Source organism: Phalacrocorax aristotelis, unplaced genomic scaffold (genome assembly GCF_949628215.1).
Source record: "Phalacrocorax aristotelis unplaced genomic scaffold, bGulAri2.1 scaffold_34, whole genome shotgun sequence".
In the NCBI taxonomy this organism is placed as follows: domain Eukaryota; kingdom Metazoa; phylum Chordata; class Aves; order Suliformes; family Phalacrocoracidae; genus Phalacrocorax; species Phalacrocorax aristotelis.
Window position 1 is genome coordinate 722,036 of NW_027441361.1, and position 26,832 is coordinate 748,867.

Here is a 26,832-nt window from a genome sequence, read left to right on the forward strand (position 1 = left end):
AAGGGAAATGAAATCTGTGGTCTGCATCAGATACGGGATCAGGGCTGTTGGGGGCTGTATTTCTGGGGAAAATGTCACTGAACCAGTCATTAATAGTAATTCAGAAAGCTCTATAATTGTGATCTTTCCCTGCTGTTCAACAAAGCGGATGCTGTTTTTTCTCAACAGAGCATAGTTTTTCTTCCATTTCTTCTTCTTTGGCTTCTTCCCACTCTTTGTCCTCTTTCCTTAGACAATGTGACCCGAGCAGTGTCAGGCAATGGTGTCCCTTCTCTGACCACCAAGTAACTAACGCTTCCCTGAGATCACTTTAGCTTCCACATCTGGCTGAGTGAAAGAATGACGCCCGTCAGCCTCAGCCTCCCTCCGTGCGAGAGTGAGCCTCTACGTGCACGAGGGAGTCCAGAGTTGACTGAGAGTGCCTTGGGTGCTGCCCTTTCTAAAAGCAAAGGGGTTTCTTGCAGCTCTCCTTGCAAAGTGAGTGTGTGGTTTCACACGTGCATGAGCTAGCAGGACGGCTTACGGCCACAGAATGGAGATGGGCAAATCCCCTCTCCTTCTCCCCGGTGCAGTGTCCTGCCTCCTTCCTTGTGCCAGCTTTTATGCTTGCTGGCTCTCTCTGCAACCCCGTTTCACTCTCTAAAGCTGGTGGGAAACTCTCTGCTCTTGTGGGCGCGTTCCCTGTCTGCTTGGGGAGTTAATGTGGCTCCTAAGGAGCTCTAAAACGTGTGCAGGTCAGGGCAAGGGAAGGCACAGGGATACAGGAGCAGAAGGAAGGAGCAGATGGAGAGAGGGGGGCAGCAGCAAGGCCTCTCTTTTGGTGGCACTGAAGTGAACCTGGTTTGTGACATCACGTCTTCAGCTGCGACTGACCGTATCTTTAGCTTTTCCTTCAGTAAGCCCGTAACATTGTTGGCCTTTGAATCTGACTTTCATGTACTACATGTCAGTCAACGGTGACATCCCAGAACACTGACTTGGCTGGATGTGATTCTGCTCAAACATGTAATTTCTCAACTTGTTCTTTCTTATTTATTTTCTGGAGCTTTTTAATGCAAAACTCGGTCTCTGACTCGTGCCGTGTTGCTTGACTTGACTCCAGTGTCTTGGGCTTTTTCCCCGTGTTGTTTATCCTGTCAATACCCCTGCGTCCCTTTTTGTTGGTGATCTCGTAGGCATCAGAAAAGCAAAGGATTCTCCTTTTGCTCTGCTGTGAGATCCAAACCTGTCCTGAGTGCCCTTTTGTTAAGGAAAAGAGCCGCAGGAGGTGGACGGGAGATTATTCACGGCAAAGGGATGAAAGTTCTGTCAATCTCAAAAATGTCGATGGCTGTCAGGAGCCTCTTTTTGCATTTTTTTCTCTATTCACAGTGAAGAATGCGAGACCTCGTGGCTCAGGTAACGAGCAGCCTGCTGCAGTTTCCCGAGGTGACCATTCAGGCTCTTGGGGAAGATGAGCTCACCCGAGGTTCTGTGCTGCGTGGGCGGTTTTCCAGAGGTGAGCCTTTTCCTTGAAATTGGGTCTTGCTGTGAAGTTGTTACTGCCTGGAGGTGACCTGAGGCACGGGGTCACAGTATCAGCTGTGTCAGGTTGGTGCTGCTCAGGCGCGTCAGGTTTTGAGAGAACAGAAAGGATGAACTATGACAAAATGATGAAAAATGTTAACATTAAAACATTAGTAGAGTTAAACTTTGAAAGGACAACAGCCTGCGCCAGTCTTGAGCTATTAAAATAACACGGGCAAGTCCGTGAGCCCTCCTCAACTTCTAATTGAAGGAAAGGCAGTTTTCAAAAAAGTCCTGGTGTGGTTTTGGGCTGTATTTATTTGTACCATCATAACATCCCGTGCAGAACTAGTTCTTCCACAGTGTTAGAGAGGCAACCCCCCCTGCTTTTTCTTTCCTAGCCTGACTAAAAACAGAAGGAAGAGGAAAGCCCTGTTAGGCGCTGCAGCCAGGTTTGCAGAGTATTTAATGGGACGCAGAGGAGTGTCCCGGGAGAGCTGCTGAGAGCGGCTGAGCAGATGAGGTAGCTGACTTTGTCGGTGATCTGAAGGTAGCGCTGGGGGCCTGCCTGGGTGTCCGGGCGCCTGTGAAGACCATGTAGGATCTCTCTGTGTGACTGTAAGTGCAGTAGTTGAGTTAATACTCCCTTTGTGTTGGAAGTAGTTCAGTGAAACTAAACGTGCTAACTTCTCTCTGTGATCAGCGTGTGTAAAAGTTGAAATTGGCTCCCGCAGTGCCCATTTTAAGGTAATTCCTTGTTGAAGTCCAAATCCCTGCCCAAAGTAGGCGTGTGTCGAGCAAAGTTAGTAAACTAGAAAAGAATTGGCTGAGATTTTGCCATATTTGAAGTATATGCTTTAGGAGTTGTATTCTCCTATGTATTTAGATGATTTCTAGCAAAACCAAGCTGAATATGGTATAAAGACTAGAGACCAATCTATTGTAATCTTTATCCCAAACAACCAGAATTCTTCAGTGCAGGAATGACAAGTCCAAATGCAAAATAATAAGGTGGTTCATTTTACGATGCATTGGTTGAGGATTCAGTGGGTGATTTTCAATAATCGACCGGAATTGGGTAAGCCTCTTTTGCTCTGTGAGGTACTTCTGTTGAAGCAAAGGGGCAGTGATTGTGATTTTCCCATTGTTTTCAACCCTCTCTTGGGAGTTTGCTTTAGCCAGCCTTTTCTCTTCTTCCAGGGAGAGATGGGCTGGCCTGGCTGGCGTGTGGCCCTCAGCTGGAGGTCGTGAGCGCTGTGACGGGAGAGCGGCTCTCTGCACACCGTTTCAGTGGAGCCCGTGAGCAGCCTCCCACCATCCGCGTGGTGAAGGAGGTTTCCTGGCAGACGGGAACGGGGCTGCTGGTTGGCTTGAGAGAAGCAGAGGGAAGTGTTCTCTGCCTGTACGACCTTGGAACATCAAGCGTGGTTACAGCAGTAGTTCTGCCAGGAAGGGTAGGTCCTTTTTAATGGGGGAAACGTTGTCAGGTGCTGCATAACGCTGTTTCAGGAGCAGCTTTGGAGCGTCTCTTTGCTAGGACGTCCATTTTCTCTATTGTGTCATCATACTGTCACTGCAGAGTGTCCAGTCGAGAGCACCTTGATGTGAAATGGTGGGGTTAACGGTACCGTTATCCTTTGAGTTTGCTGAGAGAGTCAAACAAGTTTTCTGGTTTTACAGTAGAGCACGTAGTTACCTAATTCTCCACTTTGACAAAAAGGCCTTGAAAACTACCTTTTTTTTTAGCCAGAGTGACAAAGACCTCGTCCTCACCCTGCCTTTCAAGTGTTGGTAACATACATGTCCTGAATGGTTCATTATGTCAGAAATACTGTCTTTAAAATATCTCAGACTTCCATGGCTGTGCTGTAGCTGACTTCGGCACATTCCCAGGAGTCTGGGACTAGCAAGCAGGTGACTTTAGAGCAAAGCACATTTTTCTGTTGACTTAGGATGGGAAAAAACAGGCTTCACTGCGTTACCTGGCAGGTGGTTACAGACTGACTTTCAGCCTGAAGCCCTTGAACCTCTGCTTATTGCATATGGTGCTTGTGCCGGTGGGATACTCTGGTGTAATGTTGCTAATTTTCCCTGCCTTCTCTAACCCATAAACTCAAATGACGTCCTTTCCCCTCGGCTCCTTATCTGAATGTAGACAAGAGTCACCTTAAGGTAATGGAACATCAAGATTCACTCTATCTTTACCACCTTAGAATCTGCGACAGATAAATACTTCTGTATTACTCAGCTTTCCAGAGCGTGATTGGGTTTGACTTGCTAGAATCCAGGCGGGGTTTGTTTGTCTGTAGCGCTACAGTGTGATTGCTGGCAGTGCGCGTTTGTGTGGTGGTGATTTCTAACGAGCTGAGCTGGGTTGGTGCTCCGCTGTGTGGGTTTGCCGATCGTCCTGATAAATCTCAGCGTTTGAGATGGAAAGGCAAGCTGTGTGCTGACATAGACGTGCAGCCATTCAGACTTGTAAAAGCAAACCCGAATTGAAAATATTAATGGTATTAAATTGGTTTATAACGGTTGCATGTTTCAGAGCTCTGGAATGGTATTTTCCCCACTCTTCCTGGTTTGTGTGAGGCAGAAGGGCAGCATGCAGAGTGAGGGAGCTGAGACAGGATTTCTGCGTTCGTTCCCAGAATGAGCTGGCAGCAGTGTAGGAGAGTGTGCAAAGCCAGTGCCTGGTGCCGTGGGAAAATAGGCAGTTCCAGGAGCTTCTACAGGGAAAACTGAAGCGTTAAAACTGGGAACCTGTATGCAAAGGTGGAAAAGGTGGATTTGGGGCCAGTTGTACAACAACAAAACGAGACCTTAAAAGAAAAAAAGTTAACAGCAACACGGGAACTTTGGCTGGTTCTGCAGCACGATATGTGCAGTGTTTCTGCTTTCCTCCTGAGAGTCATCAAGGCTTGGAGCAGCAAGAATTCGAATAATCAACGCACTTTTGGTGGTGCTTTGAGTAGCTGAGAAGATTGGAGATTTCATCTGATTTCCAGGAAGTGTGAAACAATATAAAGTTGTGTCAATTACTGCGGGCACTTCTAGGAGTAGAATTCTTGTGGCCCAAAGGAAAGGTAAATTCTGTAGCAGATTGCCAGGCAGCGCAGTCACAGCAAGTGCTTGATACGGGAGAGGAGAGAACTTTGGGGCTTGGAGGTTTGGTCAATTTTTCCCCACCTCTGGGGAGAAAAACCAATATATATAAAAAAAGGAATCCTTGTGGTGCTCACTGCTCTGTTCCATTGTCGTGTAACAGGTTGGTGTTGATGTAAAGCTCCCTGGTGTCACTGTGTGACATTATGCAAGGAGGCTGAAGGGCAGCCCGTGTTCTTTTGTTGTGGAGCCTTAGTGCAGGAGCCCTCACGTGCTGGTGTCTCTGCTGGAGCAGCCAGGGCTGTCCCGGGAGGGGCTGCAGGTGCTGAAAGGTCTGTCTTCATCAGGGCCTTGTACTAAAGCTGCTGGCAGGCGGCTCCGCGTGTTACAGAGCAGCGTGCGCTTCTCCTCAGCGGGAGCTGGCTTTTGGCGAACCAGCTGCTGGGCTTTTTGCCGCTGTTTCGGCACTGAAAACTTTTCTGCTTTCCCTGGTTGCTCTTTTGATTCTAAATGAGGACTGGTGTAACTTTCCCTAAGCTGGTATCTCCCTTCCACTATCTGTAACAATACTCCATTGCCGTGGCAGCGGTGTGTCTCCCCTGCAACTTGGCCGCTGCCGCGTCTGACTGAGAGCCGAGATTTGCCCTAATACCTGTTTGGCAAAGAAGGCGTGGGCTGTATCCCAGTGCTGACGGGCTGGGGGCCGTGGGAGAGCGAGAGTGAGTTTGGTCTTTCTTACTCCAGTCCCTTAAATATGGTCAAGTTTCTTGCATTTAACGGATTTTCTGTGTTGTCTTCGAGTTAATGGTTTCTAAGTAGAAAATGGAACTTGGTAAGCTGTGATAATAGACTGCACCATTGCAGTTGGAGTGAGCTCAGCGAAATCCCTGCAGGAAACCCAGTAAACGGAAGGCAGTAACGGATTTTTGTACCGGACGTTTTTGGGGGTTGGTTTGTTTGTTTGTTTTGTCTGGATATAATTGGGATCAATGCTGTGTTTTTAAGTCTTACAACCCTGTATTTACTTTCTTGCTTCTGATGGGCTGGTTCTGGCTTCACTTTTGAGTGATTTCTATTTAGCTTGTCAAAGAGCTTAAATACTAACTTGTAGTTTTCCTGTAGGTAACTGCTGTAGAGCCCATAACTAACCCCGGAGGAGCCAGCGTGAGGCCTTGGCACCTGCACCAGGCTCTGCAAGGGTTTTGTGGCGTGGCAGCGGTGGCGACAGATGTTGGTCATCTGCTTGTGGTGGACCTTGGTTTGGATGATCTCTCTTGCAGTCAGAGGGAGAATGAACCATCGGGTGAGCTTGCGGTTTCTAAACTTGAACGGAAAAGTAAGAAAACTTGAGTCTTTTAAATCACCAACACGCATCCCACTTTGAAGCTACTGCTGTGCAGACGTTTATGGCTGCTGATTACAGGTGGCGGTTTGACATCGTCTAGTCCTGAATGGATTAAAAATGGGAGTGGCTTCATACTCCTCCTAAGGTTACAAATACCCCCTCCCACCAGGGTCCCTCTGTCACGGTGACTCTCGCCAGTGAGGGGTAGGAATTTGACCATCCGAGTCGGTGCAGCTGCCTGACAGGAAGGTGTGTCGGACGTGCCCTATTTCCTGGGAATGTTCTTCTGCTTCTGTTCATTGACTTGGGGCAAAGTTTAGGCTTGTTTTTTAAAGTAAATATGCCTTACCAAAATCCCTGCATTTGACCAAACGGAACCTGTACTTGGTGTACTCGGATTGCATACGCTGTTTTTGCTCTTACAAGAGTGGCCTCGGGAGCTGGTGTCACTTCAAGTAGCTTCACCATGAGGCCCAAACTCCTGATGTGCAGAGCCCAGGAAGAATTTGTCTATGGAGGTTTCGCTTTCACCTGGTTTTGAAATAGGAGTGAGGATACCTGTCCAGTCAGAGAGTTCCTATGTGCTCTGAATGCGTACAAAATGGGAAGAGCAGACAAAGTATTGCATCAATGGGTATTTTGCCAGGGACGGTAGAATTAGATCATACATGTTGTCACGTCAGTGTTTCAAATGCAACCTGAATGGCATAACGCATTCCTTTATTGTGTGGTTTTGTGCGTGCAGGTCTAGCAGTTGTCACTAGAGCTGCTGCTGGCGTTTCACAAGGAAGAGCAACCGTGACCAGAGCAGGGAGACATCTCTGCCTTCAGTTACAGTGTTCTTCAGGAACAGCAATATCGACCCTGTGCTACATCAGCAGAAGCAACCAGCTCGCCGTGGGTTTTTCCGATGGCTCCCTGTCACTGTGGAATATGAAAACTCTGCAGCGGGAGTAAGTCGGCCTTTGCACTTGGTCACGCCTGGAGGTGCAGGGCTCTCAAGGCTCTGCTTGAGGAGGAAGTCTGTTAATTTAAAGAGCCCTTTTTCAGGGAGGGAAATGTGGAGTGTAATCTTGGAGTGTTTAGGAATCCCCTTCTGAAGTAACCATTGAGCCATACCTGGATTCAGTGGGCCGCCTTCTCCCCAGCGGGCTGGGATTGTTCTCCTTATTGTGCCTGTGGGCTGAGGAACTGCGGAAAGCTCCCTTCTCTGGGTTCTGTCAAGCAGTTAGGGCGTGAGAGAGCTGCTTTCCATAAGGCAGTTTGTTCCACCAGCAGTATTCAGTGACAGCAGTAAATGTGTGTGTTTCAATGAAAGAGATTGTAGACATTATTTCTCAGAACCAGCTCCTGCAATGAGGGCACCCATTGAAAGGCTGAAGTATGTTAATGATGGGATTGTGGTGATAATATTCTTTAAAGCGTCCAGGTTAAAAGGAGTGAGACATGAAAGCTCAAGAGCTGATCTGTGGCTGAAAAGACATTCTCTCCCACATTTCAGCCTCGACCAAAAGAGGGGACTGACCCATTCCAAGGCAGCGATGCATGGGAATGAAAGTCTGCTTGGAACACTTGGAGGTGGAATAAGGGTCGTGTCAAGGGATAAGCAACAGAGAAATTAGGGAGATGATTTCAGCTCTGCCAAAGAGCAATCCCCCCTGGAATATCTGACCCAATTCAGATCAGGATTCACTTAAGCAAATCTGCAGTGACTCACCGGGAACTATTGGCGGCATGAATAAAGAGTGGAGGGATAGTGAGGTGGCAAGAATAGATTGTGAAGGTGCAAAGAAGGTTCAGAAGTCTGGAGGAGAAACGCTTTAGATAGTCCAAGTAAAGAAACAAGACACTACTGGTGTTTGGCACTGTTTTCAGCTTGTGCAGAAGAGAGGCTGCATTTTCAGTTCAATATTGAAGCAGGCGACAAGAGTAGGAAGAATCTTTTGCCTGGCAGCTGAAGGAATCTTTCATGTTCCTGCTCCGCAGGCAGAGGAGGAGATAAAGCCAGGTTATTGCCCGTGAGGGACAGTAATTTCCTCACCTCGTGGCTGTTGCATCAAAAGCAGTCGCTCCCGTGACTCCCTTGTTTGAGACGGGAGTGTGACCTTCTGTGCCTTGAGGAGAAGCACGTCAGGGGCTCTTTGCTCAGAAGATGCTTCTCCCCTTCTACAAACAGGCAGGGCCACCAGGCTCACCTGCTTTCTTTGGTTTTTTTAACCCTGCAGGCACCACTGTCAGCTTGAAGGAGGAAGGATTCCTGTCTGCGCCGTTACTTTTCAAGAGCCTGAGCATGATCCTCGCAACTGTTGCTACTTGTGGGCTGTTCAGTCGACGCAAGAAAGGTGAATGAAAGCTTACTATCGGCCACTGATTTTTCTTTTTTTTTTGAGTATTTGTTCACCTAGAGTTCACCCACATGTATTTGTTTTGTTGAATTAGCCGTGCAGGAGATTCTCTCCGGTATGGAAGGAGCTGACGGTGCGATTTGTACAGGATGTAACAGGGATGAAGAGGGACCTACTAGTTCCTCCCTGCTGAAAGGCAGCAAAGCGACAGTGGCTCTATTTCTGTGCTGGCATTCTTAAATGGCTTCCTTTGTTTCCTGATGACTGCTTCATGGTTTGCTTGATATTCACACCGTGGTGTTAAGATACCATGGAGCGCAGTGGAGGCTGCAGCTCCAGAGCACTAAAGGTGCGGATCCACCAGCCTGCTGCCCCTAAAGGAGGAGGTGACAGCATGGCCGGTTCCCTGGTGCCAGCCTGAGCCTTGGTGAGCCAGCTCAGCTCGGCTGGCAGGGAAGGTGTTCAGCAGCCAAGTCGGTGGTTTCCTGCTGGGCTAATGACTGAAACGAGGGTGTGGAAGGTGCCGTGTGTGCAGGGGAGGGACTGGAGCTTTGGTGGGAAGGGAAGGGGAGAAAGATCTGCCCCCTTCAGCATCAGCAAGCTATTTACTCAGCTCGGCTGCTCATGGAGTGGCAATCTTTTTCAGTTTGACTGTAAAGCAGTTTTGATTGCGAGCTCTTCAATGCGAAGAACTGTTCCCAACCATTTTTATTCCATAGAACACCTTGAAGCTTCCAGATTGTATGGGTAGCCTTTGCCCCAGAAGCTGTTAGTGTCCAAATTTCCTCCTTTGTGGTTTGGTGGCTAAATGTGACCAATTCTCAGGTTTTGGGAAGGGCTGTTTTTCTTTTGAGCCAGACAATGCTATTAAGGAAACCTCAGCCTAGATCTAAGGAAAGGGTAACGAGGACTATAAAGCAGCTTTGTAACCAAATGTCATCATTTATACCTTTTCCAGTGAAGGCGATGCCGTGAGTTTACATCTGTTGCAGTTAGCGTTCGCAGACAGGAGGCGCTTGGCTTCAGGACAAGTCATGTACGAGGTAAGACGTGCACATCCGTGAAAGGCTGGAAAGAGTCCTTTTCCCTAAGGGAGCATCAGTGAAGTTGGCAGGGGGAATATTGACCATGACAATTCAGAGATGACTTAAAAAGAATCTTTTGCTGAGTCTTCCTGGGCACGGCCTTTGTCCATACTTTTTGAAAAGAAGTCGTACAATTTCATACCGCCGTGTCGTGTGTTCCAGCCAGGGCCGTCTGCAAAGAGCCCGTATAAATTCAGTTCCTGAAGAGGCAGCAGCTTTTACAAATAAAATGATTCTTCATTTAAACACCAAGTGAATGGCATGTAGGAAGAGAAGACAGGGCTTTGAGTAGCTCTGTTTAACCAAACTGCAGAGTTGAATAAGGTTCTGTCTGTCTCCCTTCCTTAAAACATGGGCGTACAGCTTTATTCTGTTCCGGTCTTCAGGTTTAAATTCTTGCTTTCCCTTTGAGCTCTGTCAGCAGGACTTCACATGATGCTCACCTGCAGGGTCTCTTCGGTGCTGGTCCTGAAACTTAGTAGCTCTAAAGAGAACTCTTTCTACTTTTTGGCTGCGTTACCTATGAACTCTGCTCTTGAAGCCAGCAAAATACGCAAATACAGTAAAGAGTGGTCTGATTTGGTCAAAAAAGTATATGTAAATTTTTAGAAGTGGCTCCAAAGAGGTTGTGTTTAAAATAGAGATGAAGTAGCCTTACCTCTCTGTTATCTAACAGATAGAAGATGCGTTTTTAGAACGTATAATTTTATTCAGTGTTATGCCTGAAACCCTTGCAAAATCTTTTTGATGGGAAAGTAATCTTAATTCAGAGCATGTCTTTCCTGTTGAGGTGCAGTAGGAGAGGATCTGTGCTCTACATCCTTGATATTTATTAGTAGTATTTCCTAGAATGGTTAAGAGAAAGCTTGCCTGTTCTCAGAGTAGGTGAGTTAAATGTAACATATCAGGTCATACGAGAATGGATTGTCTCGTGCCAGCTCATGCCAGTTCCTTCTAGAGCTCTGAAACTTTAGGAAACTTGGGTAGAATGAGGTACAATCAATTTTTTTATTTTCTGGTAGGTTTTTGGAGACTTTTAGCTGCTTGGTTTTTGGTTTTGTTTGGTTGGTTTTTAATTGTAGAGCTGCTCTTTGTCCACAATCCACACGCCCATGTGTTGTAGGGTAGATCATTTGACCAAGTGCTGTATTTGGAAAGACAGTATTTCAGTCAATGCTTGCTTAGCAAATGGTGGTCTCAGAGGTTCCACACAATCCTGCTGGAGTTTCTGTAGGTCTCAAAGTAGTTTGCTGACTCTGTAGGGATTTGTGATCCTAAACGCCTTGCCCACGTGCATGCCATGTCCGCCGGGTTGTTTTGCTGTTGGCTGCACTTGGTGAAGGAAGGGAGGCATATTTCACCCTTTAGTCCCTGAGGAGGTGAGAGGAGGAGCTGGCAGGAGCTGACGTGGTTTGAGAGAAGAGTGTGACTCAGTAAGAAGTTCTCATGGCTACTCCCGAGGGATGGGCATTCACTCTAGCGGTGTGTGCCTATAGATAATGCCTCGCAAGAGAGCTTTGGCTGCTGGAAGGCCGTGACTCCTCTAACTTCATCAGTTCTGTGATCAAGTCATGGAACAAAGCGCTTTGCATGCCTATGTATGGCATTATTTCAGATCTCCCTTTGTAGCTAAATACGTAGGTTTGTGAAGAAACCGGGATGGTGCAAGGAATTCTGCAAAACACATTTAGAACCAATATTGTGAGGGAAATGCTCAGTTTTGAAAATGTGCAAAGCTTTTACAGCCAAACTTACCCGTTACGGTTTGACACTCAGTTCTCTTGCTTGTCAGCTGTAGTTTCTCTTTGCCATCAGATTAAGTGCCTGGGAGAGATACAGTACAATATGCAGGTTCTAGTAGACATAGACATTCTTTCCTACTGAGGTGTAATGTCTGCTTTTCTCTCAGAATGACCCTTCTCTCTCCTGTGATTTTTTCCGCAGCGTTTGGCATCCTGTGTTGAAAAGTACAGGTTGGATCTGGCGGGCGGAGCCTTTCCCTTGAGAGGGCAGAGCAGCAAGACCAAACTACTCAGCTGTCGGGCTGTAGAAATCTTTCCCAACCGCGCAGCCAGAGAAGGCAGCGTTGATGAAGGTTTGTTCCTGATGTCCCTGTTTGGTTTTTCTAAACTAAATGGTTTTGGCATCCAAGCAATGAATGCTGTTCCATACCCACAGCCTGAAAGTCTTAAGTCTCTGTATAAACTAACTTCTTGGGCTTATTTCAAAGGAAAAACTGGGTGCTGAAATTCTGTGGGACTTGTTAAAATAAACCCTATTTTTCCCTTCAATGCTTGCTGACATGCTGTAGCGATGTATGGTGGGGTCACCTCTATAACGCCTGTCAGTCATTTTATTCCTCCAGCTCTCGTCTTTGAACAGTAAGATCATCCCCTCCATTGCTTAGGAATGTTCCCTCAACTTTCTTTTTTCCCCTCTTCCAACCTATGCCTGCACCTGCATCCAGCTGGCGGCCGGTCAGGAGTGCTGTTCCCCAGGGCTCGGTGTTGGGGCCAGATCTGTTTGATACCTTCCCCAACCACCTGGATGAGCCGGCAGTGTGCCAGGGTGGCCAGGAAGGCCACCAGCATCCTGGCTTGTATGAGAGATAGTGTGGCCAGCAGGAGTAGGGCAGTGATTGTCCCCCTCTACTCGGCAGTGGTGAGGCTGCACCTCGAATCCTGTGTTCAGTTTTGGGCCCCTCACTACGAGAAAGACACTGAGGTGCTGAGTGTGTCCAAAGAAGGGCAGCGAAGCTGGTGAAGGGTCTAGAGCACAAGGTTTAGTTGGGATCTTAGGAAAAATTTCTTCACAGAAAGGGTTGCGAAGCAGTGGAACAGGCTGCCCAGGGAAGTGGTGGCGTCACCATCCCTGGAGGGAGTTAAAAGACGTGCAGACGTGGCGCTTTGGGACAGGGTTTAGTGGTGGACTTGGCAGTATGAGGTTTACAGTTGGGCTCGATGATCTTAAGGGCCTTTTCCAACCTAAATGATTCTACGAGTCTATGATCTGCCTGTGCACTTTGCCCTCTCTGTGTCTAATAGGTTCCTACACCTACAAGCTCTTAAAGCAATAGCTTCTGGCTTCCCTCGTCCGGACCGACAGTTAAAACTCCTCTGGTGTCTTTCATTACCTTGCAATAATGAGATGTGCATCTCTGGGTTTGCACATCCAGTGATGCTCTGAGCACATCTCTGAGCCGGCTGCAGTGATAACTTTCACAGCCTTTTGTTTGGGTGTGTGAATGCCCTTCCCTCTCTTCTTACTGGCGTTAACTTATGTCTGCTTGTTACAAAGATGACACTGGCATGACTTTCTAGGCTATTTGTGTTTATTAGCTTTGACTTAGTCCTGAAGAGGCAGCTTCCACCTCTTTTGGGGTGCCATCCTCTAACAACAGCGTGTCAAAATCTAATGAAAACCCCTTTGGATTTTCTCCACTTGTGTCACGATTCTGAGGAGAGGGCCTTCTAAAACCTTGTCAAAAACAAACAACACACACACCCGCCAAAAAACCCAAACCAAAACCAACAAAAAAGGCCCTTTCGGTCCCCTTTTCATGAAGTCTGAGGCATGGAAAAATGCTTGTCATTTTTCTGATGGCTCCTCATTAGCTTTTATCCAGAAACTATTCAAGTTGTAGGCCCACATGAGCTTCTGTTGGATGTGGGTTGAGGTTAGAAATGCAGCTGGCTTCTGATTTATGAAACTAATTGACATCTTCAAAGGCAGTTTCAGCGGCTCACACAACTGAAAGGGCACAGAAGCTCACGATGAAACACAGTAAAGTGTGGGAGGCTCCCTGAGCAGCCCTGATGAACTCAGCAGAGAACAGAGACCCATTTTGCCAAATGACCTGTCTCCTGGTTCCCTGCTCTGTCAGGGTAAAGGATGCACCCCCCACTTTGCTCACATCTGGAGAATGCCTTCTCCCCAGAGGCGACAGACCATGCCACTTCTTGAGAGAACCCGAGTGTAACATGGTCAATGTTTGATGTTAAACTCTTTGTTCCAATCTCCTGTTTGTTGGGGTTGGGTTTTGGTGTTTGTTTTGTGTGATAATTGTGTTCTTTCATTCTGACTGTGCTGGAAAGGAGCTATTCGTAACACTCGTAATCGAGTCGAATCTGGAAATTAATCATGCCAGCTGAGTGATCAAGTGTATATGACAAGAATTTGTATGCTTTCTAAAAGCAGCAATGTATGTTTTCCTAGGGTGGTGGGTTGGTTTTTGGTTTTTGTTTTTTTCTAACCATCTTGATGCACTCTTACTGTATGGGAAACTTGATTACCTGACAATTGTGTATTGGATTTGTCTTAGGACGGATACAGGTTGAACTCGCAAAGGGGGGCAGCATGACTGAAACCTATCACAGAGGTGATGCTATGGTGTACATTGTTAAAATTCTTCTTAGTCAAGTGTTGCGTTTCATGAGTGACGTAACAGAATGAATCCAAAATAGAAAGTGATGTTTTGAAAATGTCAGATAGATTGTATTTTCTCCCACTAAGAAACAATGTCTTGTCTTTTCCAGTCATATCTCCTGGCACCAGTGTCTCAGTCTTCAGCTGGCAAGTGAATACACGCGGCCAGGGAAAACCATCTACTTATTTGGGTGTATTTGACTTTGACTGCTGGTATCAGGCTCAAATGCCAGGCTCGCTAAGGTAGGTTTTTATGAAGCTGTTTTCAGTATCCCTCCCCATAATTCATTGGAAAGTCGGCGTTTAGCTTCTGCACTTGTTTTCTTTCAGGCCAGAAGAATCCCTTCAGGACTGCCCCTATTTTGCACTGTGGTCACTGGACGCTGTAACAAGCACGACTGCTCCAAACCTCCTTCTGGATGTTGTGGTGCAGGAGCGCAGCCTAAGCTGGAGAGTTCCTCCTTCTTATCCACAACCTGAGCTGTGTTTTCATCCAAGCACCTATAATTTTGGTAGGTATTACACGGCTTTGAATAGTGATAAGCTTAAACGAGCTCAAATGCCATTTATTGGTTCTCCTGTTCACTGTTTGTCACGCAAAAACCCAACCAAACCGAAACACCCCAACCCCCCACCCACCCAACTCTGATGACGTTGTACTGACCAAGTGTGTGCTGTTGTGACACCTGCCTGACAGGCGGCTGGGTCTGGGGGTTGGGTGCTTCTGTAACGCAGCCCGTGAGGTGGTGCTGGTGATCAAATGAAATGACTCTGGGCTGAAGCTCAAAGCGCAGCACCTCGATAGCCCCGGAGGGAAAATCTCTAGACTCAGCCATTATTTTTCTAAAAAAGGCTGTAAGTGATGTGATGAGAAGAACGGGTACTCAGTTGTACCTTTCCAGAGGTTGCTGTGACAAAAATGTAAACTGGTGCTACCATCACGGTGAGAGTACGGAATGTTGTCCAACGTTCATTGTCTCTGCAGATGGCACGTGCCTGCTGAGCTCTGGAGTTGTTCATATGACGTGCAGCGGCTTCCGGAAGGAGGTGATCTTTTACTGTATCTTTATGGAGAATGTCAAGAGATGGACCTTTCCTAAGCTTTCCATGGCGCTGCTTTCGGTGTCAGGGACCATTTAATGCTCCTCCTGCCCATCCACACGCGTAACTGCAATTGTACCCTACCAGTTTTATCAAATGTAATGTTTGAGGTCCCCTCTTGGGAGTGTAAACCCACCGTTGTCTCCTGTTGAAGCACGATCAGGGACTGAATGTCTAGAAAGGAAGAGAGCGCTGCTCTAGGAGCAGGAAGAGAAAGTCGGGGAAAGCTGTTCCTTCTCTCTCATCAATGAGTGCAACTGCCTGCGTGGTCCTGAGTTCGGGTTTTGATCCCTGATTACCTTGGAAAAGAGGACAGAACGGAGAAAAGGAAGCATCGTTCCCTCAGAACAACCTTCCCCCCCCGTCAGTCTCTCAAAGCATTAGGTTCCGTGCAGGACCTGACGATGGGGGTGTCTCACTCGGATGCGAGTGGCTGCGAACATCCGCTTGCGGGACTATACCTGACCGTTTGCTTCCAAGGCAGTGAGCTGCAGCAAACAATTGCTGTTGGCAGCTCTACCCGATGACTTCCCTGTATTTTCCCTTCATCGGTCAGCTTTGCTGCAGCCTCTCAAAGCAGATCTTCACCTCTGTAGCCTTTGCCTTGTGCTACAGGTGCCCAATTGACTCCTCTGGGACTGCCCTCTTGTTGCTGCAACACCTCAGTCACCTTTAGCTCGTGACACCCACCACCTTCTCTCTGCTTTATCCCACCGCAGTGACTTCACCCCCCTCCTTCAGAGGTTTCCCATTTGCAGGGCACCAACCTTTCTCTCTCCTCTGAAGGATTTCCCTGAGAGATGCAACATTTGTGATGAAGAACCCATCTTCACCCAGGCAGGCTCCAAGCGAAATGCTGAGCGAGCGAGTCATCAGGCAGAGGAGCACTTAGTAGGAAGGGGAGAGCAGGCTTTCCCTGCCCTCATCTTCCTCTCTACTGGATTCCTCACCAGATCTGTGGGGGTGCGTTGGGGCAAAGAGCACTTGTGCACAGTGTGGTAGCTAACATGAACGTCTTGGCAGGTTGGCCTGGCCCATAGGCTGTCTCTTTTGCAAGCGTGATGTAGGCTCTTCCATTCAGATTGGGTGATCTGATGTCAGCTCCACGTTGGAAATAATTGGGAAATGCAGAAATTTGTCATACCCTTTGCTGAATTGAGACTAGATCATTCAGAGGCTTGTTAGGCATTTGAGCAGGAATTGCTTGTGAATGTGAGTAAGACAAATCTCAGAATTAGGGGCAAGAAGCTTGGTTTGGGGTTTTGTTTGCCACCGTAAGTTGTACTCGGTGTGTTTCCTTGTCTGAGACTGGTTTTCAGAAAAAGATGGAAATCTGATGTGTGTATTCGAATGTGTAGAAATGGCGTTGAATGTGATGATTTTATTTAGAAGGGAAAGATACTTCTGAATGTGCTTAAAAAGCCAAAGAAACAAGCAAACAAAAAGCAAAAGCCCTAAAAAGGAAAATTTGCTGAGGGCTCAGTCTTGGGCCCCTCGGGACAAGAAGGACATAGAGTTGCCGGCGCGTGTCCAAAGAAGGGCACCAAAGCTGGGGAAGGGTCTGGAGAACAGGTCTCATGAGGAGAGGTTGAGGGACCTGGGGTTGTTTGGCCTGGAGGAGAGGAGGCTGAGGGGAGACCTTATCGCTCTCTGCAACTGCCTGACAGGAGGCTGTTGTGAGGTGGGGCTTGGTCTCTTCTCCCAGGTCACTAGCGATAGAACGAGAGGAAACGGCTTCAAGCTGCATCAGGGGAGGTTTAGGTTGGATATTAGGGAAAATGCCTTCACTGCAAGGGTGGTCAGGCGTTGGAAGAGGCTGCCCAGAGAGGTGGGGGACTCACCATCCCTGGAGGTATTGAAAAGACATGTAGACGTGGCACTTGAGGGCACGATTTAGGAGACATGGTAGTGTTGGGTTGACAGTTGCACTCAATGATCCTAGAGGGCTTTTCCAACCTTAAGGATTCTATGATTCTATGTTTCGATGATCATTTCACCTGGAAGAAGTATCAGAACACCAGCTGCACTCAGCTACTCCTTAACAGTGCACGTCTGTGCCTGCCTGTGCTTTGCCCTTCTGAAGGATTGCCACGGCATTAGAACACAGTGTTTGAAGCACCTAAAACTGAAACCTATTAGAACATCAATGTTTCACTTCTTTTCTGTCGTTTTGGGAAATGACAACTTAATGTTTGGGGTGTCGTAACTCCTTCATGTCTTCATAGCCTGGAAAGCTGCTTGACCTTGGCTTCACTGCTTCCATGCAAATGTTGCAGAGTTCTGTTTGTTCTGGCCCCTTCGCGCATTCCTGATGGCAAACTTCTCTGCACCCCATGTGCCATGGGTATAAGCAGGGCACGTTGCTGGGAATAGTTAATTGGAACGCAGTAAACTGAGAGGATAATGCAGAGGCATGCAAATAAAGATTAGAATTAGCCTTTGGGAAGTTGTCGTGTCAGGGGAAAAATTCCATGTGCTCCTCAAAGCAACAAGCAGCCCAGCCTGTGATGCCTGAGTGAGTGTAGAGTTAGAAACAAGCACTTACTGTTGGTGGTTTGGATGTTGAAAGCAGGTAGGATTCTCCTTTGATTTTGCCTGTTACTTTTAGGAGGAGCAGTTAGAGGCGGTCTTGTCAGCTGCTGCCCAGACAGGTTCTGTAGGGCTTCTGACTGGCTGCATTAAGCTTTGGACATCTAAAGGTAAGACTTGTTATGTGGTTTTTATGTTGCATGGTTTCTTCGTTTGGAATTCTTGATTCATTTCTTTTTTGTTCTCTCTTTTTAAAGAGCAGCCAAGTTCTGCTGCTAATTTAGAGTTGGCCCTTGACTGGACGTGGAGCAGAGTGATCTATACAAAAGGCGCATTTGAGCAAATCTGTGAGTACTAGTGCAGCCATGCTGCAAACCTAGAATCAGTCTTTCCAGTTGAGCTTATTCAGTGATCTGCTGGTAGATGGTCTTGCCCGCAGATCTGGAAGTGCACTTTGAAACTCTGAAATGGCTCTGTAGGCTAACGATTTCATACTTGTTCTTGAAAAGGTGTTGCGCTGTTTGACGGCTCCTGCAACTCCGTTGACCCGGAGAGGTTACAGGCTCTGCAGCACCGCCAGTTGCTTTTGAGCAACCTTAGCAGAGTCTTAAACTGTTTTCTAACAGAGGCACAAGAGCTCGCTGGAAAAGGTTTGTCACAGTATTTCTAACTCTCTGGTGTGTCTTATGAAGATTTGGAACGATGCTGGGGCTGTAATTGTGGAAAGAGGAGCTGTTGTTGGTTTTGCTGATTGGCAGAAAGTCAAATGTAGCGGGGAGAAGGGGCTTAAATGGGAGGGGTTGGGGCTGCCACTTAACGCGCGTTGAGTTCAGGGCACGAGTTTGTTGGGGAGCTCGTGCGAGTGGGTGGGGAGGCTGCGTTCAGCAAGGAGCTGTGCAAGCACCCGGCTTGAAATTACAGCAACGGGATGTGGCACTGTGACAAATACTCCCTTTGATTGTCAGCTAGCAGTGCGTAATTGCATGCAAATATTGGATTGGAAATTACTAAAATCAGAGAGGAAGCCTAAATGAGTAACATGTGAAGTGAGTTGCATGAGTTTCTGTAGCTGTTTCTATTAGAACTTGTTCCTGGCATATTGAGGAGAAAAGAGAAAATCCCTTTGCTAGAGTAAACCTCTCTGCTACGTGAAGAACAGGTGCCTTATCCATGAGTGGATTTAGTAGTTCCGACTTCACTTTTTTTTATTAAACCTTTAGTGAATCTTCTTCTTTGTAGGGGTTGCTTGTGATTGTGGGCTTTTTCTTCAGTTAAGGAAGTGATACGGAGTGGAAAATGCACAGGCAAAGATTCCTACCGTGTTATTTTTCTACTTTCTCTTTAGTGCAATGAGGGGAGTTTTATAAAAAACAAAAGAAATTGCACACCAACAGTCCTCTTAAGCTTCTTTTCATGTTTTGCAGACTTGACAAACAAGCTGGCGGTGACCAGCCTCGCAGCTTTGTATGCACGAGTGGTCCTCTGGTTCTGTGGGTCCCGTCTCCTGCCAGAGGGCTCAGGTAAGCCTAAACTGTCACGCATCTGTAGCAGTCAGTGCTTCCTATGAACACGTGCTTCCCCATGGTTTTGTCAAGGCTTCATCAATACCAAGTCGTGCCGGTTCAGTGACAGCAGATGCTGAAGTTCTGCTGCTGAAATAGAGATTTCACTGTTTTTTCAACTCCGTCGTGTAGAATGATGGAAGCAGTTTCTTTCCGGGGTGTTTCTCAGAAACAGCACTAAGCCTCTGAGTGAAGGAGTTGCTCGTGCCCACAGCTTGAAATCCTTGGGATTGTAAACAAGTAACTCCTAAAGCACCAACACGGGAATGCTTGATTTTACAGTAAAAGCCTGACGTGCGTGTTTTGAACTTTTTACGGATTGTTTGAGGAAAAAATACACCTTGGAAATAGTTCATCATTTGGATGGGTTATAAATCCTATTGTCAGCCTTAACTGTCTTACGCATGTTCACATGACATGTTTAAAAACCCATTCCCTTTGAGAACTGGGGTTTTTTTTTTAGAGTGAACTTCAGCTGACACTACATGTTCTGGATGCTACATCACCTGTAAGCTTGAAATGGCACTTAGGACAAGGAGGAATTGACTCCTGTGTCGTAGGTCTCTTTTAGCAAAGGCAGAAGGAGGATGGGCTTCTTTCAAAGTCGGAGGCTGGCCTGTGCTTTTGATGCTCAGCTTGTGTGTTCTTCTGTCTTTTTAGTCAAAAACTGTAGGTTGAAAATGTGATATGACTTCTTTAACTTACTTCTTATTTATTGCCTGTAGGTGATGAGATGCGTTTCTCTAGACCTTTCTACAATTATCCTCTGATTCGGAGCTACTATGCTGGTCATCGACAGAAACTGGAGCGTTTATCAAGGTAGGACGTGCAGGAAAGCTCTAGAGCAGTTCCGCTGCAAATTCAGAAGCGGCAGCAAGTGGCTTTTCCATCAGCAGCTGTATTTGCTATGCTTCATGCGTTTGCTGGCAACACTCTTGACTGGAGTGATGCGTGTGTCCTGCTGAACAGAGAGGTTCCTTTCCTGTGTTGAAATGTTGATATATACCTCTGCTTAGTGCCCTTTGTTGGTGTCATCATTGTTTTGACGTGCACATAATTCACTGGCAATTCTGTGTCATTTGTTACCACTGGAAAAGGTCGTGTGGTGAGGACAGGATCAGTCACGGCCAGGTCAGCAAGGCACGGCCTTTGCAGAGCAATTGTTCTGGACACAGAAGAAAGCATGTTTTAGGAAAAAAAAACAAAAAACACAAAGGAAAAATAATCTCTCTCAATGACCAGTGATAGATGGCGATAAGGGGATTGGCCCAAATCTCCTACTCCCAAGCACCGCGGTGTCATTGAAGGAGATGGGCAGAGTCACATGCAGCTGGCACAGCCAGCGCGCTCCTGGCTACTGGATAAAAGTGCCTTCCTCACGGGAACTCCCTTTCCTGGGCTGGCTCACGAGCATAATGGTGATGTGCCTTGGGTTAGGTGAGAACAGATTTTTCTTTGGCAACTGTTCTGTAACCTAAAGAAAGTCCTCAAGTAGCCGTGGCTGTGGCACTGTGAACAAGGTGCAGCAGGAGGAGCCCAGGTGGAAGCTGCTCTATGTCAGGCGTTGGCTTTCAAGCTCCTCTTCCTGCGCGTCCTTCTCAGGTAACTCTCGTACAGGCTCACGGGCTCCTTAGAAGCACCACCTCCAGCGTGCTGCTTCTGCTCGTCCTCCTCGGGAAATGAAAGGCCGGCGTCGCAGCCCGCAGGAGCCTGCGATGGGCTTCTGAGCAATGCCGTGTTTAACAGGCCAGCCCTCCGTCACTGTGATGGCATGTGCAGAGGCACAAACGTGCTGCTTCAGGTGATACCAGAATTCAGCTGTGGGCTCAGCTTTCTGACCGTGACTGTTTTTCAGTAACAAAAGCGAGGTGCTGAGACCAAAGCCTGACATTTCCGTGCTGTGGTCTCACCGCTGTGTGTGGGAACGCTCCCACTGGAGGCGTGGGGTTTGGGTTAGCTTTGCTCACACTGCCCTTGTATTACAAGTAATGCGGCACAAAAGAAAACCTGAAAACTAAAAGGTCGCTGCAACTTTCCCCTTAATAAGGGAGCTTTTTGGATTCCTATTTGGAGCTCCTTTAATAATTCACTAGGATCTAATGAGCACCTTTCACCTGACTCCGAAATTTCTTTCCAGTCTATTTCAAGTCACGATCATGCCTTTGTCTGTTTGTTCCTTTCTTGGAGTCGTGGGAGCTTTAGCTGGGTTTGTTTTGGCTGGAGGAAATCTGTGACACCGAGAAGCTGGAATTAGTGTTTTCCTCTGTGCAAATCCTCGCTAGGTTTTGTTCCAGAAGAAAATGGGACTCTGACTGCCTGATGGTCGATGGGATGGTTTCCCAGTTAGGAGACCGAGTTGAGAAGTTGTGGCAGAGAGATGAAGGAGGAACGGGGAAATACCCACCTCCTAGTTTACGGGTGAGTGTTGTGTTCGCTGAAGGCAACAACAACAGCCACAACAAACCCCAGCCCCAGCCCAGCCCTCCCCCAAAGCCAATGATTTCTCAAAGAGAGGAGTTTTAGAAAGCTTCTACCTTTTCATTCCAGGCACTGCTGGAGCTCTATTTGCTAGAAGGTGTTGAAGAAAGCCACAAACATGCAATCGTATCCCTTGGAGTTATTTCTGTTACACCTCCAGTATACGCGCATCAGGGGTCTGAAATGTCTGTCACCTACGTGTTCGATGCATTTTCTAATTTGTGCTTCAAACACACTGCGGATGAACACGTGTAGTTAAGAATTAAGTCGCAGACAGAAGCATTGTTTGATTTCTTTGTACTGTGGATTTTTTAGGAATTTTTAAAATGTTTTGTTGCAAAGTCTTTTCTGATGTGAGAAAACAGGTCTACTAAGCAATGTTAAAGGTAGAAAGCTCCCCTAGATTTTCTCAAAATGTAAACTGTTTTTCATTTTTGAAGCACCCATAGCTGTAGCAAACAGCTGCTTCCTCAAGCGCTGCACTAGAATGTGCTGCTTCAGAGCAAAAGGATTTCTGACAGCGGTTTACCAGGACCTGATTTTGCTGAAATCATCCATTTTCCAGCACAGCTAAGAGGGCTTGCTTTTGTGCTGTTACAAGTGCAGGCACACAGAATAATAGAGAGAGAGAAGGGAAAAGCCATTGGGCAGAAACTGAATTTTTAAGCTGCCGAAATACACTGTGTTGCTTTGGTTGTTTGTTGCCTGAGCCGAGAGGGGAGCCTAGAGAGCAGGGGCTTTAAAGCTGTTGCACCCCGGAGCTCTCTGATGAGAATAGACCCCCCAAACCAGCTGTCAGAAAGAGAAAGTGACACTGCCGATGAGTGATCCACATACTGGTTTAAATCCAGTTTTAATCATTCAGAGCTAAGCTGTGCTGTAAGGACACCCTAATTTCACTTGTTTTATATACGCTGGAAAGGAGGGAAGAAACCAACTGTAGAATTTGTTTGCTTTAATAATCAAGCATTGGCCGTTCTCATGTTTTGAATGTCCAGCTGGTGGCTCCAGTGACTAAAGAGGGAGCCTGAGTTTCCAACGGAACTGTTTAAATATCGAAAGGCAACCTTTCTGAATGCCTTAGAGAAATCAGAGAGTCTGTCTTTCTGGTTATTTATTCAGAATGCAATTTTGTTGTTAGGGCCTGACTATCTTCACGTTGCAACAGCATAAAACGGCAAGACTAATACAAGAGTATTTTCTGCGTCCTACCACTATGATATTCTTATTTCCTTTTATTATTTATTCCTATTATATTAATCATAGGAATAATATTATTTCATGTGATAAATTGTTGGTCTTGCAAATTTATTAGCCTTAATTAGATACTTGATATCAGACAATTTACTTGCTGCTAGACATCATACATTCCTTTCCGAACAAAACAGAAACTTCCGTCGACTCCTTCGCAGCTGCCTTTGCCATCCCTTCGGGCCTTGTTAAGCTTATCCAAGGATTTTGGCTTCTAGACCACAAGGACTATGAAGTAAGCATGTGACAGTTTAGTTAGGCATACGTTGTAGTGCAAGGCTATGATCTAGCAAATGACTTTAAAACCCTGGTGCTTAGCTAATAACAGGTGATAAAACATGGGAAGCTTCTTTTGTAATCCTGCTTCAGCAGCACCTTCAGCAATACGTGATGATCTGCAGTTTGGTTTTAATTACGTTGAGAGGAAATGGATTAAGACAATGAAGAAGTCAGCGTTAATAATGCTTGAGATGTGAATTGCCAAAGCCGTCTGTTCAGGTTGTTCTCAGCAGAGCAGTCGAGCGCTTTCTCAAAAGCAGTGGTTTGGGTACTTTAAATAGTCAAATGACCATCCTGGCAGCAAGATTTGAGACAGAAGACCGCAAAAGTGACTCTTCAATCTAATTCATGTTCCTTCTGATGCTGAGGGTTGCTCTTTGCCTGTCACAATTTTAATACAACCTGTCTGGGAGAATAACTTGTATTTATAAGAAGTGATGTTTTCCTATGGGGATTTGGTTACCCTAGCCGAGTGTGAATCACTCCTTTTAAAAGACTCTGGTTTTTTTCTGTATGGCTAACTGATTTTTTTTTCCTGCAAGTAGTAAAGAATGTATATTTACCTGTCCGGTATCAGGGACATTCACCCTTACTGAAGAAACTTTTGAACAGTTTTGTTGTGTGCTTGTGTGTCCAGTCTGATCCCCTCTATACAAACAGGCTGTGGCCAGGCTGGAAGGGGCCCAGAGAGGGGCCACCAGGATGATCAGAGGACTGGGAAGCTGCCATACGAGGATGGGCTGGGAGAGCTGGGTTTGTTCAGCCTTGAGAAAAGGAGGCTCAGAGGGGATCTCATCCCCGTGTACCAGGACTTAGGGGGTAGCTACAAAGAAGGTGGAGACTCCCTTTTTTACACGGAGTCCCATAGAGAGGACAAGGGGGATGGACACAGGTTGCTCTTGGGGAGATTCCGACTGGCCACCAGAGGGAAATTTTTCACACTGAGGACAGTCACCGTTGGAATAATCTCCCCAGGGACGTGGTTGACTCGGCCACGTTGGACACCGTCAAGAGTCGTCTGGACAGGGTGCTGGGCCATCTTGTCTAGACTGGGCTCTTCCCAGAAAGGTTGGGCTAGACGATTGCTGAGGTCCCTTCCAACCTGGGATTCTGTGATCTTAGTAAACCTGATCTCCACCTTCTGCAGAATTCCCTGGCCCTGCTCTTTCACCCAGCTACAACCAAACCTGTGTCGTGGCAACACGTGCGAATTCTTCGGTCCCTCATGTGCCAAGGAGAGCATGGGCGAGCCCTCAGATACATGCAGGTGATGAAGCCACCATTTGCAAGCAGTTGTGAAGAGCGACTTTTCCTCACTGTGCTGTTGTCCAATAGGTAAAGAAATATCTGCCACCATTTTGGCATTGAAATACTGTGAAAGGTGGAGAACAAACACTAGAAATCACAATCCCCTAAATTTCCTTTAAACTTTGAGCACAATAACTGTGGGGCATCTTTTTAGTTATACTATTAATACACCTTTACATCTCAAAAAATTAACTACAGGTGCATGGCGGAGGCTTGGGCTCTGCTGCAGGAAGACACCGCTCAGTTAAAGGAGGAAGAGCTATTAAAAGACATGTATGACATCTGTCGGGAGATGGGACTAGTGGGAGACTTCCTGAGGCTGCCTTTCACAGACTCTGAACAAGTAAGTGTGGGCAAGAGGAAAATCTGAATCCCTTCTTTGCCAAGAGAAGAGGCAGGGTCATCATATATGTTTTAAAATGTGTTATTTCTCATAGAAGTGTTTGGAGAAATTTTTACGGATTCATGAAATTCTTTTAGCCCGGCATCTGCAGCGTGCCAACTGTATGGCAGCAGCACGGCTGACCCAGGCGACGAACGTTCATCTCATGGTAAGCGTAAAAGTCCTGCCAAGTGTGCCAGTTTCTCTCAGGGGTTACTGACCGGTTTAACAGCGCTCAGTAAGAATCCTGCTTTCTTTATCACACCCTTCTTTGAAATACTTGCAATAAGCCTCTGCACCTTACGTTACAGCTGAACCTAAAAGTTGAACAGAATGTGTCACTACTCCAGAGCTACCCCGTGCAGTTGGAAATTCTGTGTTCCAGGCTGTTGTTGACTCCACTTCGAACAGTTTGTTTGTGTCTGAGGATTAAATAAGTATCTCCTGTCAGCCACTCTTACCATTCAGATATTCAGGGACATACGTTATGTAGGGTTCGGATTATTGGAAGTTGTTTGGGTCACTGTGGAATGAAGAGTGTGGTTTATGTCATCTCCTGTATCTCACACGCAGCTCTGGGTGCCAACCCACAGGCAACATTTGCATCATGGGTTGATGTTTTTATTATTTCCTCAAGTTATAGCGTGAGGTCTGCAATTCCACAGCTTTCATTTTACCACTTTTTGGACAGAAATTCTTACCTAACTTCTGTATCTCAAAGTAGCCATATCAAATTCTGTGTTATGTGAACTTCTGTTGTGGTTCTGTGATCCATGTGCTGCTTTCCGGAACCATAGTTCTCCAGGGAAGCAAACTTATGGGGTGGTTCTGGAAGGTTGAGGTCCTGCATTTGAAAGCTTCCATCCAGGGGGAAGGGGTGTGTAGGCAGCTTTCTCTTCCTCATTTTAATCCTCACTTCCTCTTGTCCAACGTAACCCGCCGCTGCCCTGGAGATTCAGTCACCTGGGGCAGTGGCGTTTCAGGAAAAACAAGGGAAAGGCTGCTGTTTTGTCAGCCACGTGAAACTTGTGGGTGCTGACAAGTGTGTCAGAATGAGGTTCTGCAGGGTGCCGGCATGGTTTTACCTTAAAGTTGTAGGTTCTGCTATTATTCTAGTCTTCCTTCCACTTGGCTAAAGATACAGGGTGAAACTTCTTGCTTTACGCTTTTTGTTCACCAGAATGATCGTGCTCCTCGCTGGAGACAGAGAGCAGTTGCCAGAAATTCTCTCTCGGCCCAGCACGGCAAGACCCTTCCTAGAGGTCAGAGGCAGCTGGCTGTAGAGAGAGCCAAGCCTTACCATCTGCCTTCGTCCGGACCAAGAGAAGGTAATTTTTAGGGGGGGAACATAACGCACAACTAACCCTCGCTTTGATTGCACAAGGCTGATCGTTTTTCCCTCGTGCTTTACAGCTGCAAGACCAAAGCCATTCTCGACAGTAACAAAACCAGCTAATGCAGGAAATGTGCATCCAAGGGCACCTTTCAGCAGTCGTGTGTTGGCCAAAGTTAGAGAGTTATGGGTAGGAAATGAGCAGAAACCCAGTTGAGAGAGAGTTTTTCTGTTATGATGATGTTTGTTATGCAAAATACATATATTTATATTATGGTAAATATGTTTAGAGAATTTAAGAGAGCTGAAACTAAAACAATGATTACCATCAAGCTATTGGTGTACACATCTTGCTAGACTTGATTGTGTGATCAAATAGTGATCTCTTCCCACTTGCTGACACCTTTCTGCTTTGTTTCTGCCTCTTTTACTTAAAAATAGGCAGAACGGTAAAGAGCAGGAAAGAGGCCAGTAGCTGTCAGATGATTTTCCTACAGGTGGTGTGGCCAAATCAACCTCAGTTCTGGTATATTTGGACTTGAGGGCAATGAAGGTCAGTTACTGCCCTTCTCTACTGTCCTTTTGCCATGAGAAAAGACCAAGACCTTGGGCAGATTGTACTATAAGGACATGCCCGGCGTGCAAATAAGGCCGCAGATAACTAAAAGTAGTTTAATCCCCCATCAGAACCTCTTCTCATGGAAGATGACTCTCAGGGTTGTCAGCGCACTCCATTTATTTGCTGCAATTCATCCCTTCCCATGTAACCAACCATAAATAGCTTCTGGTGAGGAAGAAGCA

At 46.7% G+C, this 26,832-nt stretch overlaps 1 protein-coding gene across 1 annotated transcript; it reads left to right on the forward strand.

Annotated features, from left to right (window-relative positions):
• The first annotated feature begins 1,377 nt into the window (after positions 1 to 1,377).
• Positions 1,378 to 26,425, forward strand: LOC142051427 (protein ELYS-like). Its single transcript, XM_075080561.1, has 25 exons — positions 1,378 to 1,498; positions 2,707 to 2,960; positions 5,731 to 5,911; positions 6,699 to 6,906; positions 8,179 to 8,295; positions 9,257 to 9,341; positions 11,328 to 11,478; positions 13,919 to 14,051; positions 14,139 to 14,320; positions 14,794 to 14,855; positions 15,696 to 15,800; positions 17,518 to 17,608; positions 17,696 to 17,785; positions 17,948 to 18,092; positions 18,593 to 18,597; positions 18,863 to 18,958; positions 19,726 to 19,819; positions 21,295 to 21,418; positions 21,548 to 21,604; positions 22,818 to 22,964; positions 24,156 to 24,343; positions 24,515 to 24,659; positions 24,754 to 24,867; positions 25,879 to 26,026; positions 26,112 to 26,425. The coding sequence occupies exons 1-25, from the start codon at positions 1,378 to 1,380 to the stop codon at positions 26,246 to 26,248; spliced, it is 3,180 nt and encodes a 1,059-aa protein (XP_074936662.1). The 3' UTR covers positions 26,249 to 26,425.
• Positions 26,426 to 26,832: the final 407 nt, after the last annotated feature.

What these genes read in the sequence shown, in the direction of transcription:
- LOC142051427 (XM_075080561.1), top strand. Translation starts at nt 1,378, where the DNA reads ATGCGAGACCTCGTGGCTCAGGTAACGAGCAGCCTGCTGCAGTTTCCC. An exon ending in AAACTGGAGCGTTTATCAAG is followed by an intron (nt 19,820 to 21,294) that starts GTAGGACGTGCA and finishes GTTTTGTTCCAG; the next exon opens with AAGAAAATGGGACTCTGACT. An exon ending in CTTTCACAGACTCTGAACAA is followed by an intron (nt 24,660 to 24,753) that starts GTAAGTGTGGGC and finishes TATTTCTCATAG; the next exon opens with AAGTGTTTGGAGAAATTTTT.